The sequence below is a fragment of the Equus przewalskii genome, chromosome 15 (genome assembly GCF_037783145.1).
Source record: "Equus przewalskii isolate Varuska chromosome 15, EquPr2, whole genome shotgun sequence".
NCBI lineage: Eukaryota > Metazoa > Chordata > Mammalia > Perissodactyla > Equidae > Equus > Equus przewalskii.
The window spans coordinates 66,642,835-66,664,294 of NC_091845.1; the positions used below are offsets into that span (position 1 = coordinate 66,642,835).

At 36.5% G+C, this 21,460-nt stretch overlaps 1 protein-coding gene across 1 annotated transcript; it reads left to right on the top strand.

Moving 5' to 3' along the window:
• The first annotated feature begins 1,711 nt into the window (after window positions 1-1,711).
• On the top strand, window positions 1,712-21,203 carry DAZL (deleted in azoospermia like). Its single transcript, XM_008514214.2, has 11 exons — window positions 1,712-2,631; window positions 10,245-10,391; window positions 10,665-10,756; window positions 11,341-11,392; window positions 11,836-11,899; window positions 11,985-12,124; window positions 13,551-13,622; window positions 14,357-14,407; window positions 15,221-15,334; window positions 16,437-16,535; window positions 19,246-21,203. The coding sequence occupies exons 1-11, from the start codon at window positions 2,629-2,631 to the stop codon at window positions 19,297-19,299; spliced, it is 888 nt and encodes a 295-aa protein (XP_008512436.1). The 5' UTR covers window positions 1,712-2,628; the 3' UTR covers window positions 19,300-21,203.
• Window positions 21,204-21,460: the final 257 nt, after the last annotated feature.

The window sequence follows — 21,460 nt, forward strand, 5'->3', positions numbered from 1 at the left end:
CACCTTGTCGCATCATTTTGAAGTTTCAGAACACCAAATAAAAATAGATGTCAACCAGTAATTAGATTGATAGATTTCTCAGTAGCAACGGAAACCAGAAGATAATGGAATAATATGTTCAATATTCCGAGAAAAAAAAGACAACGGTAAACCTAGAATTATATATCCAGTAGAATTATCTTCAATGAAAAAGGGCAAAATGAAAGTCTTTCAGGTGAGAAAAAACCTGGGAGTTTACCACATCATCCTCTCCTTAAAGGGAATTCTATAGAACTTACTTCAGGCGCAGGGGAAATAATCCAGAAGGAAGATCACAGATATGCAAAGAAATGGTAAGAAAATGTTTTTACACATGTGGGTGGGTCTAAAACTCATGGTCTAATTTATAGGAGGAATACAGAATAGAACTAAAGTAGTGAATAACAATGATAATAGCTTATAAAACGGGAGGCGATGTGCAGAGTTAAAACATCCCAAGCACTTTGAATTATTCAAGAGGACAGTAAAGGTATTTATTAGTTCTAGACTTTTAAGTTTACATGTTAAAATAGAATAATCACCTTAAAATATACATGGAATATATTACTCCAAATAAGAGAAAAAGCAAAGACACACTCAATCCAAAAGAAGCTGCTTCTGTAAGTTTTGGGCATTTTAATTTTCTTTGTTGTCTGCCATTCTCATTCATGGTAAATAATGTTTTATAATTTTTCACCCTGAGCTTCTCTTTAAAGGGTCCTTTTCTTATGACAATCCCTTTCAGCCTTTTATGGAAGCATCCCTCCAGGTTGGTTTTATGTTTATTTCTGCCAGGCATTCCAAATGCACCTTGTCTGGGATCTTTTGGGGGAGGTGGTGGGGGTTGGGGGAATCAATTTCTAGATGTTGAGATTCTAACAACACACATGTGCTATAAATTTAAACTCCAAACTCTTGTGAAATGCAGGTCTAGGGTTTCAAAATTTCATAGAGGTAAATAATTTTTTTCTTTTCATCCAGAAGTGGAACAAGTTTCCTCGTCTGTTTGTCCACTGGGTGTTCGATATTTTCCCTCGTCTCCTCTTTTCCTGAGGACGAGGTCTTTCAGGGACAACGGCCTTTTGTAGTGTATTGAGTTCCAGCTCCCACCACCTACTCCAGACCCTCACCTCCTGCCCCTATACTTCCAGGCCTTGAGTTCCAGAGACATCTTGCCCTCACCTGGGATGACTGACTATCCTTGTTTGCCTGGGACCTGGTTTCCAGGAATGCAGGGGTTTTTTAGTGCTAAAACCAGGAAAGTCCAGAGCAAACTAGTTTTTTGGGTCAAACTACACCCCAGCCCTCGCACTCAGGGCCAGAGAAGAACCAGTTCAACAAGTCACTGCTCTGGTTTTCAATTTATTTTAATTTCTAGCATCTTGGGATTTCTCTTCACTTCTTATAGGTTTAGCTGCATATCAAAAATAAAGTTAGTCATTATTTTATTCAGTAATGCTAAGTGTTGGTAGTGATATACAGTATTCAGGTTACAAAGTCCACCATTTTGCCAACTCACAAAATAACCGTTTAATGCTTTCTATCAGTACAAAAGTGAAGTCTGAGGATAAAAGTCATAGCTAGTTACCTCCTGTGCCTAGAGGGTGCTGAAGTGGTTTCCAAAGTTGCATGATGTGCTCCACCAACTGCCTCACAGCTCCCCTCGCTCTGGGCCCTGTTTCTCTGACCTTGAGAATGTTCTAGAATTCTCTAGGTAGGCCTAGCTGCTTCTTGTAAGGCCTAGAAGGTAAACTCTCCCACTTACAGTTTAAACTCCCTGAGGGAAGAAATGTTTGCCCGTTTTCTTCACTCCTCCATCTGCAGTACCTGGCAATCGCAGGCACTCAACAAACCTTTCTTGAAGGAATGAACATCCTGAACAGCAAATCGGGCTGCTCAGCTCCTATTTCTTCCACCTCAAACTTGACAGCAGGCGTCCAAGTTTCTGGACTTTTGATGTCTCCTTCCCTATTTTCCATAGACTTGTCTCTATTTTCTATTTCTGTAGGTATTTGATTTGGGGGCCGGCGATAGGGATAATTATGATTGGACTAATCCCGTGCATTCAGGACGCCATTTTGAAACTAGAGCCTAGACATATTAAGTTTTTTTTAACTTTAACATACAATTAAGTACGCATACTTCTGTCAAGTGACCTTCAGTGGCACTGTCACGTTGGTGTGTCCGTGGACCTGTCTGTGTCTGGGCGACGCCTCCCGGGTGCATGCTGCCGGCCCACGCGCACCCCCTGTGCACCCCCTGAGCATCCCTGCCGGGGCGCCGGTGTCCCCCCAGGGGCCCCCGCAGGGGGCGGGGGCGTGCCGCCCATTGGCTGGTGCCGCCCTCCGAGCGTACCCGGCGCAGAGCCCCACGGGCCCCGCGGCCACGCCTTAGTCAGCCTGCCCCCCTCAGCCTGGCCGCTGCGTCTCGGCTCGTCCACCTCGGCTCCCACCTTTGCTGGTCCTTCCTCGTCTGACTCTTCTCCTCTCGCCCAGTCGAAGCCGGGCAGTGAGCACGGGCAGCCTTAACAGCGGCCCCCAGAGTGGTGCTAGAAGCCGGCCTCTGCTCCTCCTCGAGCCTCAGCGGTGGGAACTGCGAGCTGCCGCCATCATGGTGAGTTGAGGAGAGGAGGCCTGAGGGGCGGTGGGCGCCGACGCTCGGCCTAGTGTGGTGGGGCGCCTGCCCGGTGCAGCGCAGGCCGGGCCGGAGTGGGGGCGGCCAGGCAGCCAGGGCGCGGCCTACACGGCCCCGAGGGCAGGCGGGGCGGCTGGGAGGATGCCTCGAACCCGCCCGCTTGCCGCCCGCGCCCCGCCCGCCGAGCACGTGCGCGGCCGCGGCCTGTACGCCACCGCCTCCCTCCCGCCGCGGGCCTGCTGGGCCCTGCGGGCGGCCTGGGTGTTGGGCTGGCTGGGACTTGGGGCGCGGGCGGCCTGCTCTGTCCCCTCCCCCCACCGGCCTCCTTTTTCGCGCTGCTCCTGCGCTGAGGCGGCCTCCGCGAGATGGCGGCGCGGGCCGCGCGAACCGAACGCGCCCTAGAGTGGGCTCCGAGGGCCTCGCGGGCTGCCTCTGAGGCCCGGGCTCCGAGGGCGGCGCCTTCCCGCCCTGGCGAGGGTGGGGCGGCGGGGTTGGGGGCCCTCGGAGGCTGTGGGAATGGGGACACCCGCTGGGGGGGTGGGGCGGCGTGGGGCCGCGGCTGAGGCGGCTGGGCTGCGGCGCCTGCGCGGTGGCCCCTCATGCCAGGGAGGGGGCGGCGGAGGCACCCTCGTGCGACCGCCTCAGAGGAGCCGGCCGCCATGATGGCCGCGCGCGGGCGGAGGGCCTTAGCTCCTGGGGCGCATGGCGGGGAGGGCTGGGGCGTCGGCGTCGGGGACGCTTGTCCCTCTCGCCGAACCCGGGACTCGGAGCAAAATGTGCTCAGTCTTCCTTCTCTTTGGGGTGTCCGTTTGCCTGCGTTTTCGTAGATGCCTGGAGTTGCCTCAGCCCCGCGACGCGCAGTCTGGGAGGGCTTCTGACCGACCCGAGTCAGAAATGTTGTGTGTACTGCGGGTGTGGCTTTGTAGTCGTAACGATTAGTCTCCATTTTTGGAGGTAAAGTGAGGAAATCTGTTTAGTTTATATTAGTACATATAGATAGTAAAATGAAAATTTATGATTATAGATAAATAACATTTGTAATAATTGGGTCACGTAGTTATTCATTTTAATAATTAATAATCACTATGAGTTACTATAAGGAGTTAGTTACAATAATTTTTTCCCTCTCCATCCTTTAGAGGAAAAGAGGGTAGATGCTAATAGCTTTATTGATTTTTTTCTGATTGTTAAAGTAGCATATTAAGTTATTTGAAAATAATTAATGTAAGAAAATAGAAATCCATCTTAATCCTCACGTATATAACCCCTCTTAAAGTTTTGGCGTGTGTGTGCCCTTCTGAATTGTTCTTATGCACGTGTTGTATGTAGATAGGTAGTGGTTATTTTACGAAAGTTGTACCATGCTGTGTAATACTGTTTTACAGTCTGTGTCCTTCAATTGATAGTGGGCGTTATTCCAAAGATAAATTTAAAGTAATTTTGAGGGGCCGGCAGGTGGCATAGTGGTTGAGTTCGGGCACTCGACTTTGGCCTCCTAGGGTTCACAGTGCGGATTATGGGTGCCCACCGAGCCCGGGCCCTCAAGCCATGCTGTGGCAGCGTCCCACATAAAGTAGAGGAAGATTGGCACAAATGTTAGCTCAGGGCCAATCTTCCTCACCGAAAAAATTTTTGAATGTATAATGTTAGAGTGTAAGATTGTACCATTACTGGAGCCAGCCTCGGCCAAGTGGTTAAGTTCACGTGCTCCGCTTTGGCGGGCCAGGGTTTCGCTGGTTCATATCTTGGGCAGAGATACGACACTGTTCCTCAGGGCATGCTGAGGCTGCATCCCATGTGCCACAACTAGAAGGACCCACAACTAGAATATACAACTGTGTACTGGGGGGGATTTGGGAAGAAAAAGTAGAAAGGCAAAAAAAAAAGCTTGGCAACAGTTTGTTAGGTCAGGTGCCAATCTTTAAAAAAAAAAGATGGTACCATTACTTATGTTGTGAAATTGTCTTATAATGACTAATTTTTCTATGTGAAAACTGTACTATAATGAGTATCTTTGTGCAGATGTTTTAGCATGCTTATTCTATTAAAACCTTGAAATAGATTGCTGGGAGTGAAATTACTGGGTGAAAGGCTTATTCCCATTTTATAACAATTTTAAATTATATCTTTTTAAGTTACTCTTGGTAAAGCATATACTGGTATATATTCCCTCTGATAATGTGTAAAGGATCTCTTCTCCACACTCTTTACAATGAGAGGTATTATACTTTTAAAGTTGCCATTCTAACAGCTGGAAAATATTTCACTGTGTTGATGTGCTTTTTATTTTATCACTAGTGAAGTTGAAGTTTGTCATTAGCTCTTTTTACATTTCTTTTTTATAAATTCTTAATCCACCTTTCTATTGGGATAGTTATTTTTTTCTTAATGATTTATAAGAACACTATATTAATATTAACCCTGTGTCATATATAATGGAAAAAATTTATAGTGGTGATAAGGAGGTGCCATTATTCCCAAAATGGAAATGTCTAGTATTTCACTTTAAGCCTGATGATAGCTTAGAATTAGATCCATAGAAAATAAGATTCTTCTATTTCTATTTTGCTTGAGTTTTTTTAAATTAAAAAAATGCTGTATTTTATGAAGTGCTTTTTCAGTGGTGAGTTACAGTAACAGATTGCCTAAGAGTGAACCATCTTTTCATTTCCAATATAAACTGTGCTTAATTGTATATTTTAATATACTGCTGGAATTTTGCATTTCTGGTGGGAACAAGGGTGGAGTGTCTTAATCAGATTTTGTTATTTAAATGGTGTTAGTTTTGTAAAATGTATTGAGAGATATTCTTTTTTCCTCATTTCTCTGAAATTTTTTTTGAGAAAAACGTGAATTTTCTTTTTCTTCTACTCTCTCTTCTATCTACCATTGTTTCTGTCTTGATGTGTCCCCCCCCAAACTGTCTCTCTACAGTTTGAAAACTCCTAGTGAAACTAAGCCAGCAATCAAGTTTTCTTTCTTTTCTTCAGGTTGCTTTTAAAAATTTACATTTGTCTAGGAAGTTGGCCATTTCAGTAAGATTTCCAGATTTACGCCCAGTAAGCTTATACATAGCGTTCTCTTATAATCGGTGGTCATATCCCCTTTTTAACAATTAATGCATATTTTTGCTTTCTTGCCTTTTTTCTTGCTTAGCTTTGCCAGGATTGTCTATTTGTTGGTTGGATTTTTCTTCCCCAGGAGTCTACTCTTAGATTTACTTGAAAGGTTTTATTCTGATTTTCGTTTCCTATTTCCTTAATTTTAGCTTTTCTCTTTATTAGCTCCTTCCTTTTGTGATATAACTGTGATGATTACAAATTATAGACTGTATTCCTGGTCAGTGTACATAGATCTCAGTTTGCTTACATGCAGACGTAGCATTTGAATGAAATAATGTTTCAAAGAGCTGCTAACCTAGGAACTTTAGTAATGATAAACTTTTTTTCAGCTTTTAGTTATCTTTGTAGTTTGGTTACCCAAGTAGAACAGGGACTATATTACTGTAGATTGCAGTGATGAGAATTGTATATGTGATGGCCTCCAAGTTCATCCCTACTTAATATCCCAGCATTACTCATTTCAAAACCTACAAACTCACTTGAAGGTATAATTAAGAAAAATAATTACTTATTTAATTTACATGCAATTTATTTTTTGTATGCTGTTGATAGTTAAGATTAATATTTTAACATCAAACTTTTTGCTTTAACTTAAGTATTCATTTGTGGAGTATTTTTGGCAATAGTTTAGAAGTAAGCAAAGGTTGTCTATTGGTTGTGGATGTTGTATATATGAATTATAATGATATAAATACACACACAATAGGAGTTTAAAAATCCCTGCTGTTCAGTCTTGTTAAAATGGAGTTCTTTGCTTTGTTGGCTTTGAGTGCCACCTGCTGGCTGATTCCTAAGACATGATGGTGCCTTCCTTAATTTGAGACGTTAATGACACTAATAAAATGATTTGCTGAATTTTATATTTAATATTCCAATAAGCAGGCAGCCAGTTTGTACAGCCCCAAACCAAACTACTTCTAATATCTAATGACTTTTTTTCTTTTTGTCAAGTGACTGTTTCAGTTGTCTCAAGTATTCATTATACTTTTGTAAATAGAATATGAGAATTAGAGCTTTCTCCTTCAATTCTGGCGACACTATTACAGGGCTTCTCAGCTGTGACCCTATTCAAATTTTGGGCCAGATAATTGTTGTAGGGGGCTCTCTTTTGCATTACAGGATGTTTATTGTATCCTTGGTCTTCACCCACCAGATACCAGGAGCACCCCTCAATTGTGACAACTGGTAATGCCCGTGGGCCACACTATCTCTCCCCTTGTTGAAAATCAGTACATTATCATAACCCCTTATCATCTGGCACCTCTAAATTAAATCTATCCATTATGGTTCACAGACAGATAATATTGTAGTTTATCAAATAAAAAGATATCCAGAGTTCATCCACAATTGAAGGGGAAATTGTGAAGGAGAAAAGAAAGTCTACAAGAATTTCAGAACCACTGTTTTGTTTTATTTGTGTTTTAGATTTTTGAATGAGCTAATTGAAAGGTATTGGTAAATTGTAGCGAAGGGAGATCTAGTCAAGTTCTCAGTACTTCAAGGTATGTGGCTTATATAATTTAGTCTCATTTAGAAAAAATCAAAATTATACAACATTAAAAAGTGGAGGGGCCGGCCCCATGGCTGAGTGGTTAAGTTCTCGTGCTCTGCTTCCGTGGCCCAGGGTTTCGCCCCTTTGGATCCTGGGGGAGGACATGGCACCACTCATCAGGCCATGCTGAGGTGGCATCCCACATAGCATAACCAGAGGTACTCACAGCTAGAATATCCAACTATGTCCTGGGGGGCTTTGGGGAGAAGGAGGAGGAAAAAAAAAGATTGGCAACAGATCTTAGCCCAGCTGCCAATCTTTAAAAAAAAAAGTAGAAAACTTTAGAAATAGTTTACTCTTTCCCAGTTCATTGTCCTGAAATGTCACTGTACCATAGTTGAAGGAAAGGGTTAGGAAGTATTCAAATAGAAACACAAAATAGCAAATATAAGCACAAATTAATAGAGAAAAGTCAAAATGCTCAAATTTGATGATTTGACAGTTTTGATTTCATGTCTAATTAGTATAGCAGTTTGTAGAATCTTAAATTTATCAGTAACTTCTAGTATCTAACAAAATAGGAAGTCTTTCTACTTTTTCCTTACTGTTACTAATTTCTATAAAAATTATAGAAAATATAAAAATTACTATCCTTACCTTTTTAAAAATACCTATCAGTTGTGTTTTTTGGTCCTTCCTTTTGTTTTCCTCCAGAAGCAGAGGTATGATAGCTTTATTTCTCTCTCAGCCTTTTGTATTTACCTCTTAGAATCAGTAGGCACTTCATAAATTAATTTCAAATGAGTAGATGTTCCATAAAGTAGTTTCTTGAAGTTTCAGCTCAGATTAGTTGTTAATAAAGTATCTACAAAGTAAGTAAATAATAAAATCACGAAAGAAACTTTTTTAACCTATTGAAAATAAATGTATATAACAGGACACTAATTTATGTTGGCATACCACTCTATACTTTACAAAATGAATTTACACGTTATCTCACTTCATTCTCAAAGTAATTTCCCCAGAGATAAATATCTGCCAAGTAAGTGGCTTATAACCTAGTAAGAGACATGAACCTCGATCTCCGTACTAAGTTTATTTTTGTTTCACTATGCTATACTGCTTTTCTAACATATATATTACCAGTAAATTCTGCTGCAGAAAAAATTACATTAACTTTAGAGTGGAAAGACTAAAGACAGAGTTCTGACCAGAATCCAGAAAAATAATGTTTCATGTGTGAGTCTCTTTATCTAAAAATAAAGATGGTGTCATTTATATCAGCCTACTGTGAAAATTAGAATTATCTGTGGGACTGATTTGGTGTTACTCCAGAAGAAAAATTTTATTTCAAAAGCTTCTTTGAATACCCTAGCATTAGGGAAAAGAATTATAAACCCTTTTTTTAGCAGAAGTAGTGATATGTGAGCAAATAATGCTTTCATGACCCATTTCCAAACTAAAGCAGGAATACTAACACAGGAAGTACAATCATATGCTGTATAATGATGTTTCGATCAAGAACGGACCACATATATGATGGTGGTCTCATAAGATGATAATGGAGCTGAAAAATCCCTGTTGCCTAGTGATATCGTAGCCGTCATAACATCGTAGTGCAATGCATTACTCATATGCTTATGGTGATGCTGGTATAAACAAACTGAAGACCTTCCAGTGGAACAAGATGTGGAGGTGAAACACAGTAATATTGATGATCTTGACCCTATGGAGGCCTGGGCTAATGTGTGTGTGTCTTAGTTTTTAACAAAACAGTTTAAAAAGTAAAAAAATTAAAAGATTTAAAAATAGAAAAAAGCTTATAAAATAAAGATATAAAAAGAGGAAATATTTTTGTACAGCTGTATGTTTGTGTTTTAAACTAAGTGTTATTACGAAAGAGTCAAAAGTTAAAATGAAAAAGTTTACAAAGTGGAAAGGTTACAGTGAGCTAAGGTTAATTTATTATTGAAGAAAGAAAAACATTTTTTGTAAGTTTAGGTGTGGCCTAAGTGTACAGTGTTTATAATAAAGTTGACAGTAGTGTACAGTAACGTCCTAGGCCTTCACATTCACTCACTGACTCACCTAGAGCAACTTCCAGTCTGCACTCGCCATTCACGGTAAGTGCCCTATACAGGTGTACTGTTTTTTATCTTGGATACCATATTTTTACTGTAAACATATTCTTCTGTTTTTAGATGCACAAATACTTACTATTCCGTGACAGTTGACTACAGTATTCAGTACAGTAATGTGCTGTACAGGTTCGTAGCCTAGGAGCAATAGGCTGTACCATATAGCCTGGGTGTGTAGTAGGCTAAACCATTTTGGTTTATGTAAGTACATTCTATGATGTTCGCACAACAACAAAATTGCCTAACGACACACTTCTCAGAATGTATCCCCATCATTAAGTGATGCATGACTGCATTATAATTATAAAATCCATGTTAATTTTGGTAAATAGAAAGATGTGGCAAAACAAATCGGTTTAAAACTTTTATGTTCATTTTCTTTTTAATGTAGCTTTTAAAAAAATTTTATCTTTTTTAAAGATTTATCATGCTTTTTAATAAGAACCTTAGTAAAATGAAAATTTGCTTATTGGCACAGAACAGGATGACTTTAATAACTTAATTTTTTTTACAAATCTGAACTTTCCAGTTATTTTTTACCAGTTCATGTAGTGTTGTCACAAACTCAGTATAAAATCAGTATTCTACAGCACTGTTACAAGAGATGGTGATGAGCAACACTGAACTTAAGGAAGTACTATACCCCTTTGTTAAAATTTCACACTGATCTAATCTGATTACTTTAAATCCTGAGCCTGAACTAAGCTGTATTGATGACTAATTTAAATGAAAGTAATTTATATGAAAATATTTTCTACTTTAAATACCAAAATTATATTTTACATCTTGTATGGTTTTTGCCTGTATGTCTGGTGATGATACCTGCTTTCTAATTTACAGTCTGCTGCAAACCCTGAGACTCCAAACTCAACTATCTCAAGAGAGGCCAGCACCCAGTCCTCATCGGCTACAACCAGCCAAGGCTATGTTTTACCAGAAGGCAAAATCATGCCAAACACCATTTTTGTTGGTGGAATTGATGTTAGGGTATTGTATTGATATTTCATTTATTTTAAAAGTATCTTGTGAATATGAGATTTTGGCCCTGTTGCAAACATAAGGTTTTTTTGTACTTCATGCTGGTTTGGAATTGGTTTTATGTTTAACCTATAGGGACTAAAAAATACCTTTAACAAAGAGCTATAGGTAGTTTGGGGGTACTTGGGGGAGATACTTCCACATCATCAAACCTGTTTTATAGTATAATTAAAAATTTTGGATGCTGAAATTTTACTCTTGAAGTCAAATTCTTTTCCATAGATGGATGAAACCGAAATTAGAAGTTTCTTTGCTAGATATGGTTCAGTAAAAGAAGTGAAGATAATCACGGATCGAACTGGTGTGTCCAAAGGGTGAGTAAAACGTTCAGTATAGATTATAAAAAAGATCTGAACTATAGCATCTGTAGTGTATCAGAGAAGAATTCAAAACTTATATTCTTATACTTGTATAAATGAAATTTGTTGTTTTGTTAGTTTCTGTCATGTAGAGGATAAAAGTTTGCTGCTAACTCTTTTATTTAATCATTTTCCTAGTGTTTGTATTTAAATATTTCCCATCTTCATTTATTTCACGTAAATGGATTAATCAGTTTTATCAGAGTTGTTTTGTTTACATATTTCACAGAATTTTAAATTTTAACCATCTTACCATAGATAATAAATTAAATTCAGGTTTATAGATAGGAATTTTCTGTTACTGAGGTTCCCACACTACCTTAATCTTAGTGCATTCTGACATAGATCAAAGTAAGAAAACAAAAAGCAATAATATTTATAGAGGATCTGTCATATGCATCTTATCAATATTTATCTCAGTGTGTTCTTCATCCTTTATCATTATCACTTCTCTCAGTTATTTAGTAGAACACTATAACTTTTAAACCATGTGCTGTTATTTAGTGGTGATTTCATACTTCATTTATCTGCCTTTCTAGCTATGGATTTGTTTCATTTTATAATGATGTGGATGTGCAGAAGATTGTAGAAGTAAGTAATCTTATTATGGAAAAAATTTCTTAATTAGTTATGGATGCAATGTTCAGTATTGTTTGAGTCGTGAATGTGTACTTAGTCTTGTATAAAATATAGAAAGAGGTAGACTTCCTGTTTGAAATCCAAACTCAGAGTAATCTTACATAGTTCGTCAGAACCTATTTATTTTTGATTGGGCATCTAGCTTCATGAGCTCGAGATAGGAAAGGTCAGAAACAGTGTAAAGGTTTTTGATCAAATTCTGAGAAACCTCCAGACGCTTGTCTAGAGTAGTGAGAGTAAGTAAGGTAGATTCACGCTGATAAATTTTGATTTGCTATATTCCTACTGCTAGTCTTCTCTGATAGTGGGAATTTTAGAGGACTTTGGATGTTTACCGAAGTCTTAGAAGTAAAGACTTGGAAATTGATTCTACTTTTGTTACTGTTTATTTTCAGTCACAAATAAATTTCCATGGTAAAAAGCTGAAACTTGGCCCTGCAATCAGGAAACAAAATTTATGTGAGTAAAGAAAGGAATTGTTCTTGTTGACAAATTTAGCTTTTCAGAACTAAAAATAAGCTTTGTTTTTTTATTCTTTAAAAAGGTGCTTATCATGTGCAGCCACGTCCTTTGGTTTTTAATCCTCCACCACCACCACAGTTTCAGAGTGTCTGGAGTAATCCAAACACTGAAACTTACATGCAGCCTCCAACCATGATGAATCCTATTACTCAATATGTTCAGGTAAAAATTACCTACATTCTTGTTTCTTCATTTATTATAGTATTGGAGACTTGTAGATGGCGGTACCTTAAAAGTAACCCAGTCTCTCCTTTTAACCCTCTCTGGAATTAGAGCCACAATTTCCATGATAAGTGATAATCCTGTCCCTGTTTGAATACTTTGAGTGATGGGAAATCTATTACTTTTGTTAAAAATCTGTCATTCTTAGCATTATTCCTTATACTAAGCTAAAATCTGTTTCTGTATGCTTTGTAAGTATTTATCTTAGAGCTTACCTCTATAGCCACATAGAACATATCTCTTCCCTTTTCCCCCCATATGATTACTCCTAAAATATTTGAAGGCAGCTTTCCTCATGTCTGTCTGGTTTATTCTTCTCTAAGGTTAGCAGTTCTTCTGGCTGTTCTGTATTTGCAGTGATTTCCAGATACCTCCTCATATAGATTACTGACTTTTGGATGTATTCTGATTCTAGAATGGATTGGTTTCTGATCATTGAACTATATTTGTAAATTCTATGAGTTTCTGGTATATAATTTTTCTGGTCCTAGTTACTTTAATACTTGAAGTGGGATTTGGAATACTTACTGTCTCCTTTTGATGATAAATAACATTTATTTTCTTCTTAGTTCATTTTACTTTCTTTAGTTTAAAAGACATTTGATTTGCAGGAAAAGACAGAAAATAATAGTGAAATAGTTCTACAGTGTCTCTCCTTTGTTTACATTTTTCATCTACCTGAAGTTTAGGATATATCTTTTCTTATTTTTGTTTCTCTGAACATGGCTAGAAGAAAAGCCTTACTTGTTCCTAACATATACTGTGAGCTATTACCTATTCTGCGTGCATGCATGAATGCTACTACGTAGATATTCTCAATCAATATGTATTGAAAGATGTAAGACATTGTACTGTTTCTTTTCCAGTTTGGGGTTATTATGTGGCCCTTAACTTTTAGAAGTAAAGTACAGAAAGAGCTATAAAGTCTATAGGAAGACCACACATTGACTATATATTACCTCACTATGTTGTCAAAGAAATACAGAACTGCCTAAAAGTATTTTTACAAAGAAATAGCAGGTGTATTAATAGAACTTTAACATGGAAATCTATCCTAAAGGAACCTTATAAGCGGTGTAAGAAGGAACTTCTGGGTGGGGATAAATATACAAATAAGATAAACTTATGCTGGCAAAATCAGTCACTTCCCCATTTATCCCTCCTCACCCAAAAGGCTAACTTTTGATAGAGAATAATTTTTTCTTCATGAAGCCAGTTACTTGAACAGAATCCTTCATTGTATATAGAAAAATAATTAAGATTTCTTTATTTTCTCATTCTTGTTATATTGGGAATAATATTCCTCCTTTCTACTTTTTAAAAATTTACCTTGTTAATCCATTTTTTCTGTAAACTTTATTTTCAGGCATATCCTCCTTATCCAAGTTCACCAGTCCAGGTCATCACTGGATATCAGCTGCCTGTATATAATTATCAGGTAATTTAGGAGGGAACAAAATGACTTGCTTTGAAATATTATTAAGGCTTTTATTTATATACATTTCCCTAATAGTTTGTCATTTAAACTAGTTGAGTTTGCCTAAAATTTAAGAAAAAACTTAGCATTAGTCTAGAATTAGGGCCTCTATATTGTTTAGAAATAATAAGAGAATGATATTTTGACAGCAGTGTACTTAGCAAGAAGTTTTCTCTTGTACTGTCTTATAAGATTTGATATTCCTTTTTATGTTTCAAAATGTATTCTTCCCTCTTTGCTGTCAAATAGCTGAAACATCCAGGCTAACTTTCATAAATTTTTCTAGGGAGATAGGTTCAAATAAAATGATTACTCAATTCTTAGAGCATTGAATTCCAATTATATTTGGTAGTGTTTATTTTAGCTGGCTACTTTAAGATAGGTGTTCTCTGAATCTCTGCCCATATATAGGACCATATTTATGATAATAAATTCAAAGAACAACTATCTTTGAGTTTTCCTGAAAACCAACTCCAGAAACTTGAGAAAAAGGTGGTTTATATATGAAAGTAGCAATAAAATCCTCAAGTATTAGAAACATAAAGTACTTTTTCTTTCATTCTGTTTCTTTTATTATAACAAGTTCAAGGAGCCAGCATGAATAATACCTCAACATTGTCTATCATGTCTTTGTGAAAATGCATAGAAATATTTAAATAGTAGTTATTTCTCCCACCCCCCCCTTTTTTTTTAAGATGCCGCCACAGTGGCCTGTTGGGGAACAAAGGAGTTATGTTATACCTCCGGTAAGGTGAATTACCCAAACATACCTACTGTTGTTTAAAGTATTTTTTTGTTTGACCATTGTATGTTTCTTTGCCGTATCATGTATGCTTACAAATATTTTAAAATGCCCTTTTACATTATGTGTTATGTTTTATTAATTTCTTGTCCACCCAAATATATACCCCCATGGGAGAAACTGTTTTTTGTTTCTTAGTTGGTTTTTGTGTGCTTAAGCAATGGCTGCTCTGTGTACAACAGGTGCTCAGTTACTTGTTGATAGAATATAATCCAAGTAAGGTAGTATTGATATGTATGCTAAGTTTAATTCTATAGATTTAGAATTAGTATTGAATCTTACCTCTAGTTTTCTATCCATGAAAAAATCCGTTGAAGAGAAAGAAATGTTTTGCCATTAATGCAGTTATATATAATATAAGAAAAGGAATAAAACAAAAGAGAGTGCTACATCTAAAACCTGAGCCTTTGTTACTTTCTGTCTGTCATCAGGATTGGATATTTGAAGATTATAATATGAGTTAAAAGTCTCAGACACTGGGAAATCCCCATTCCCTTACTACGTGTTAGAGTTTCTTTTTCTTAGAGCCCTTCTAACTGTGATTATGCTGAAGCTTGGAAGGCATTTCAAGATAGAAGGCTGAGTTACTGCATTTCAGCTGTTCAGTTTAAAATAAAGTCTCTGAAGTAATGTAATTGAATTTCAACACAACCCCATTTAAACTTTCAATATTAGTGCACCATTTTGAAGAGTAGATTGTTTAGAAATTTATCTAACCTACGTCTCTTTATTTACACTTCTATCATTTTAAATGTAGGCTTATACAGCAGTTAACTACCACTGTAATGAAGTTGATGCAGGAGCTGAAGTTTTGACAAGTGAATGCTCAGTTCATGAAGCTACTCCATCTTCTGGAAATGGCCCACAAAAGGCAAACATCTAATTTTGTTTATTAGTATTTATATTTTCATATATTTTTCAAGTTTTAATAATAACTCTTGGAGAAGCAAGCATCTTTGCCTGAATTTAAATATGGAAGCCATAAATTACAGAGCTTGTATGATTGATAATCTGGCAGTTTATGTAAAAGTTGATGAAATTTCAATGTATACATATACAGGCTTTGAATGTATACATATAATTTCTGATTCAGTTGTCCTTTCTTCCATTTTCTTTTTTTGTTTGTTTTTTAACCATACTTTAATAAACATTGTAACGTGATTTGATAGAATGCAATGGGCAAGTTTCCTCAAGAAATTCTCCTCTTCAAAAGAGGGATTAGTATGAATTGTGTCTATTTTGTCTTTTACCAATTTAAACATTTACCACAATTATTTATGGTATTCTCTCTATAACATTATATGTGGTAGCAGCTCTCAAGCATGGTAGAGTTGCTAGTAATAATTGAAATACTGAAATAGGTAGAGTAGTTGTTTGGTTTTTTTTTTAATTGTTAGAGCAGATTCCTGTAATAACAGTGTTCTCTCTCTTGAACTCTCCTGTGTTTTCTTGAATGGGTAGGAATGTGGAAGTAATTGATGTGACAGGAATATGCATAAAATTGAAAGATTCCCACTGGAGTGTGTGAACTTGATTCATGTGTTTCTCAGTGGAAAAAAAAATGTTGAAAACTCCTGAACTGTAGGGTGAAAAAATTCCGATTTGATACACGATTTAAAATTTGAAAAAATAGCTTACAGTATAGTATATTATCAGGTTTCACCCTGGATATTTTCTCTTGAAACGTTGAAGTTCACTGTTTCTTATCAAACAGGAAAAATTATAGAGCCCTGAGCAAATATCTTATGCGTTTTACTAAATTGAGCTTTTTAAACCAGTACTCTTATCACTAAGATTCTAAAATGTTTTTTAAATTTGGTACAAAAGTTACACACTGTGACATTTGGTAAGAGTTATGAATTACGTAGGAGTTCTTTAGAAATAAGAATATGTATTAAACTTTTCTAAAAAGCTTGTTACAGTGAGTAAAAGGAGGCGTAGTCTTTAGATTACTGAAAACATTTGTATTTCAGAAGTCTGTGGACCGAAGCATACAGACGGTGGTATCTTGTCTATTTAATCCAGAGAACAGACTGAGAAACTCTGTTGTTACTCAAGATGACTATTTCAAGGTATGAAAGCAATAGTATACAGGATAAAAAGCACATTTGTTCGCTATGAAACTTTTTTTTCCTGTGGTATATATGTATTTTGAGATTACGTAGAGCATTTAATTGAACTCTTAGCATTTGCCTGTAACCCAGTAAACCACGTGAGTGAGTTTTACCTGGCAGTGTATCTTATGCTGCTCAAACCTTGATATAGTGTGGTTTGTGCTTGGGGAAGAAACTTTTAGCAGAAGCATATAATTGAAAGGGTTCATGAAAGAAGAGAATTGAAAGAGAATGTTGGCTTGACCAAATAGAAAAAGAGAAAATTTCAGATACAGAAAACAGAATTTATGAGTACACGGAAGGAAAAAAAACTGATCACTCGGATGACATACCTGAACAGTGTGGAAAGAAGAGGAAAAGTAAAGCAGTAAAAAAAGCTAAGTAGAAAATGAAAGTTAATTCAGAGTTGGTGAAATAGAAGAGATCATGGGTGTTTGAATTTAAGAAAGTTCTGGTCTCTGATCCTGGTTGTGTCACCTGGGACAAATCATTTAAATCTTATTAAGGCTCCAGTTTGTACAAATCTAAGATGAAGAGACACAGGACTAAAGGTCTCTAAGATCTCTTCAGTTCTGAGTTTATGAATATGGAAAGGAACTAATTGGTCACTCTAATAGGGGAGGAATACTGTGCTTTGGTAAAGGGAAGTTGTTTTTTGTTTTTTTATAATAGGTTTATTGAGATATACTTCACATACAATTCACCCATTTGAAGTGTGGTGTCATTCAATACTTTTTAGTATATTTGCAGAGTTGTGCAACCATGACCACAGTCAATTTTAGAATATTTTAATCACTCCAAAAATAAACCTGCTACCCATTAGCACTCACTCTCCATTTCCCCCCAACTCCTTTAGCTGTGGGCAGCTATTAACCTACTTTCTTTAAGGATTTTCCTATTCTGGGCGTTTCATATAAATAGAATAATACAATATGTGGCCTTTTGTGACTGGCTTCTTTCACTTAGCATAATGTTTTCAAAGTTCATCAGTGTTACAGCATGTATCAGTACTTCACTTTTTATTTATGGATATACCACATTTTGTTTATCCGTTGATCACTTGATAGACATCTGGGTTGTTTCCACTATTTGGCTCTGACGAATAATGCTATGAACATTTGTGTACAAGTTATTGTGTGGACATATGTTTTTATTTCTCTTGGTTGTATACCTAGGAATGGAATTGCTGAGTCATATGGTAACTATATTTAATTTTTCAAGGAACTGGCAGAATTTTTCCCAAATGACTGCACCATTTTACATTCAAAGGAAAGTTTTTAACCATTGCTTTGTGTCTTAAAACAGGGAAAGTAGAATAGCTTTTTCGATCTGTGAATGAACGTAGGATGAAGCTTAAAGCTTTTTTAAAGGGTATACTAAGGACTTCATATAATGCAGGAGAGTATACCTATAGCAGAGTTAAGTTCTTACCATCCTCTCAGCAGGGAATCAACATATTCATTTCAAGTTGATGTTCATTCTCTTGTTTCATTCTGCATGGACAGTACAATTTAAAAGGAAAGAACTGGGGTTGTATGACAGCTTACTTTGCCCAAAGTTCTGAAGGTTAAAGTACCTAAACGATTTGTTTGCAAAGCAGAAAATAGTCTTTAAACTTGAGTTTTCACCTGGTATTAGACAAAAGCCTCCTTTTGAATATTCCAGAGTTTTCTGCTCCTCTGGACTAGGAGTCCACTAAAGTTGGTAGTCTGCAGTTACCCAGCATGTATACCTATTTTTATTGGCTAAATGTTACTATTATTGTTTTAATTGAATTTGAATGCCGTGAGACAGGGTATATACCCTGTTTTCCATGGTAAATTCCACTCTGTTGTTTTAATTCTAGGCCTTCATAATCTTTCATATCCTATCTGACCTTTGAAGATACTTGAGTTTGTGACCACTTTTCTGGCTTCAGCCTAAATAGGGTATTACTCTATTGATAGATTACATAATTTCCAAGAGTCACCCTTTTTTATATGACAATGGAATTTAATCCCTAGGAGAAGGGCACAGGAGAAGAAAATACTCATGTTATTACTGGTTTACTCAGCTCCTTTGTAAGGCTTCACTTCCTTCTATCTGCCCATCTGCAGGCAACATAAAGTAAAAGGAAATTTTTGCATGTATTTTTAGTTTTTTCCCTTCATTTCCTAAAGAATGATATGTCTTCATCACATATTGAGGATATGCCTTTAAATATGCCAAAACTTTTGTCTTTTAACCTAAAAGCATAGGGTTTCAGATTGAAGTGGGGAGCTGTTCTTAGCTATGATTTCTACCAGATGCACTTATGTTAGTAAAAGCAGTACTTTTTAAAATTACGTGCAATTTCCACCAGCTGTCTTTGGGACATCATTGCCAAATTATTAATTAAGAAGCTACATAAAATGATATTGATTTTAAGCCCTGTGTTTCTAAGTTTACTGAGATTTCTCTTTTAAAAATTGTTGAATAAAACTAGTCCTTGGTACATTTCTTAGCCCAAAGTTCAGGAATGCACATTATTTTTTTTCACATTATTTATAGATTTTAAACACATTTTTTTCACATTATTTGTAGATTTTAAACCCAAAATAAATGCTTTAAGTATTTTGCACCTTTCTTAGGTCATAGTGATAATGGGAAATTTTCAATAAAATAAAAAGGACTTTTCTGTCTTTTCTAGGATAGAAGAGTGCATCACTTTAGAAGAAGTCGGGCAGTGCTTAAATCGGTTTGATCCTCTCTGCTAACTTTCTAGTCTCATGGGAAGTTGCTGGTTTTGAGTGTTAAGAAGAGACTGAAAGAAGTTTTTCACTATTATAGAAATTTAATTCTGAATTTTGATAAATCCCACTCAGACTTTCTATACAAGTTGTATTAGATTGCCTAGTTTTGTTTTACATTGTAACTGTTTTTCATTAGATTGTTTAGAAACTGGTTCTGTGTTGAAAATATAGTTGAAAGTAAAAAATAATTGAGACTGAAAGGAATATTTAAAAAAAATTATCTGTAAGGACTTTTTTTTTAAATTGAAGTTGACATTTTAAGAGTTTAAAGCAAATGCTAATTTTCAAAGAAATTGTTTTAGATAACCTACTATTTTGAAAGGTCAGAATTTTGGTAGTTTGAATACAACCATTTCGCTTCTCCAACAAGTACCTGTAGACAGTACAATATTTACAATATTGTGCTTTACATTTATGATTTGTCTAGAAATTTACCACAAAAGCAGAGTTTTTAAAACTGCATTTTTAATCAGTGGAACTCAATATATAGTTAGTTTTATTGAAGTCTTCCCTATCTAAACCCAGTAAAACAGGTTCTAAACAAACAGTCCAATCAGTGGGTCTTACATTTATTAGTTCAAAATATTTTATCTTTTATCTAGAATTCACACATAGATATCCTGTTTGATTGAGATGGTAATTAGGATAACTAAAATTCTGGGTCTAATTTTTTTTTCAGAATCCAAGACAGACTAAACTTTACTAGGTACATACGCTTCTTAGTGAGTTACCATTTTCCTTTTTTTGTTTAATTTTATTTTTCCTTGAAATGCCAAACTCAATGGCTGTATCTTAAATTGTGCAAAATATTGGTATTCAAGAATCCTGAAACTTTCTTATGTCATTTAAAAGTTAATCAGAGTATCTGAAAGGAATTGTTTTTATAAAAACATTGAAATATTATTTGTTAAGGAGCAAATAGATTTTTATTTTTGTTTATTAGCCTATTATATTCCCTTTTTTAAAGTAAAATATGTCCAGGAGAATTAAAGTAGTTTTGGCCTTTCTAAACCACAAAAGTTGTTTAGTAAGCATATATCCCAAGAAAATGCTAGAGTCAGAGTTAACAGTCCATTTCTAGATTAGCTGGTCTCCTCATTAGATGTTGTATATCGTGACAGACAACTAGAGCACACAGAGCCCCTTTGCTGTACCCACAGTCTTGCTTTTCCAGTCTGTACCACCTTTTTTCCAGGAGGTTTGCTCCTAGAACAGTTGATGTTAAGAAGAGAAGTAGCAGTATGAGCACTTCGAGGGCTAAGCCTTGGAAAGGTAGCAGTGGGATAATACCTGCCATGGACATGAGTTTAAAATGGCTTCCTGGCCTTTCTTTCATTGGCCTCTTCACTAAAACATGGAGACTCCATTTATCCCTAATCTAATACAGCTACCATGGGCCATGTGATCATTGCCCATTGTTGTCTTACAATTATTAATAGGTTTCATTCTGAATCTAAAGGGAAGAGTCTTTTAACTTAAGGATCCCCATGAGGGCTTTCTTACACCTCAGAATTTGAAAGTGCCCTGAAATTTGTCCTTTTTAAGATTCTGTATACTTTTTTGTGTGTGTGCTATAACATTCTTACATGTCTTGTTCTGTGATTAAATCTCCAGGTTACTATAAATGAAACCTAAATTCTAAAGAGCCTATTATAGTTATTCCAGTATGACCTTAATAAAAGTAAGGGAATAAACTTTTTGTCTACTTTGTTGGACTGAAGTATTTAAAAGACAAAGTCCTGAACCTTTCAAAATGGAAAATTAATTTTAAACTTAAGAGCATGTTTCTATTACCTATTGCTGATACTGTCATCGCATAAATGAATAAACAGAAATAAAGAAACTTTTTCTGAAAGTGTTTCCAAACTACTTCATGTCATGTTATCTAAAAAAATGGTGGGGAGTAGTTGGGTGGGGAGTATGTGACAAGGTTTAGGTCCTTGAAATTCAGAAGTGTAAATGTTCAGTTTATTAACCTGGTGCAGTTAGTTTGTAAAAGCAAATTTTGGTACACTGTTTTTATTGCTTTCTCTTCTGAAACTAAGACATAGGTTTTCATGAGAAAATAATCCCTCTCAGGTTGAGTTGGAAAAGGTTAACAGTGAGTTCCAG

Excerpts from the sequence above, each read along its gene's own strand:
- DAZL (XM_008514214.2), top strand. Across the intron at positions 10,757-11,340 it reads CGAACTGGTGTGTCCAAAGG|CTATGGATTTGTTTCATTTT; the intron begins GTGAGTAAAACG and ends CTGCCTTTCTAG. Across the intron at positions 13,623-14,356 it reads TGCCTGTATATAATTATCAG|ATGCCGCCACAGTGGCCTGT; the intron begins GTAATTTAGGAG and ends TTTTTTTTTAAG.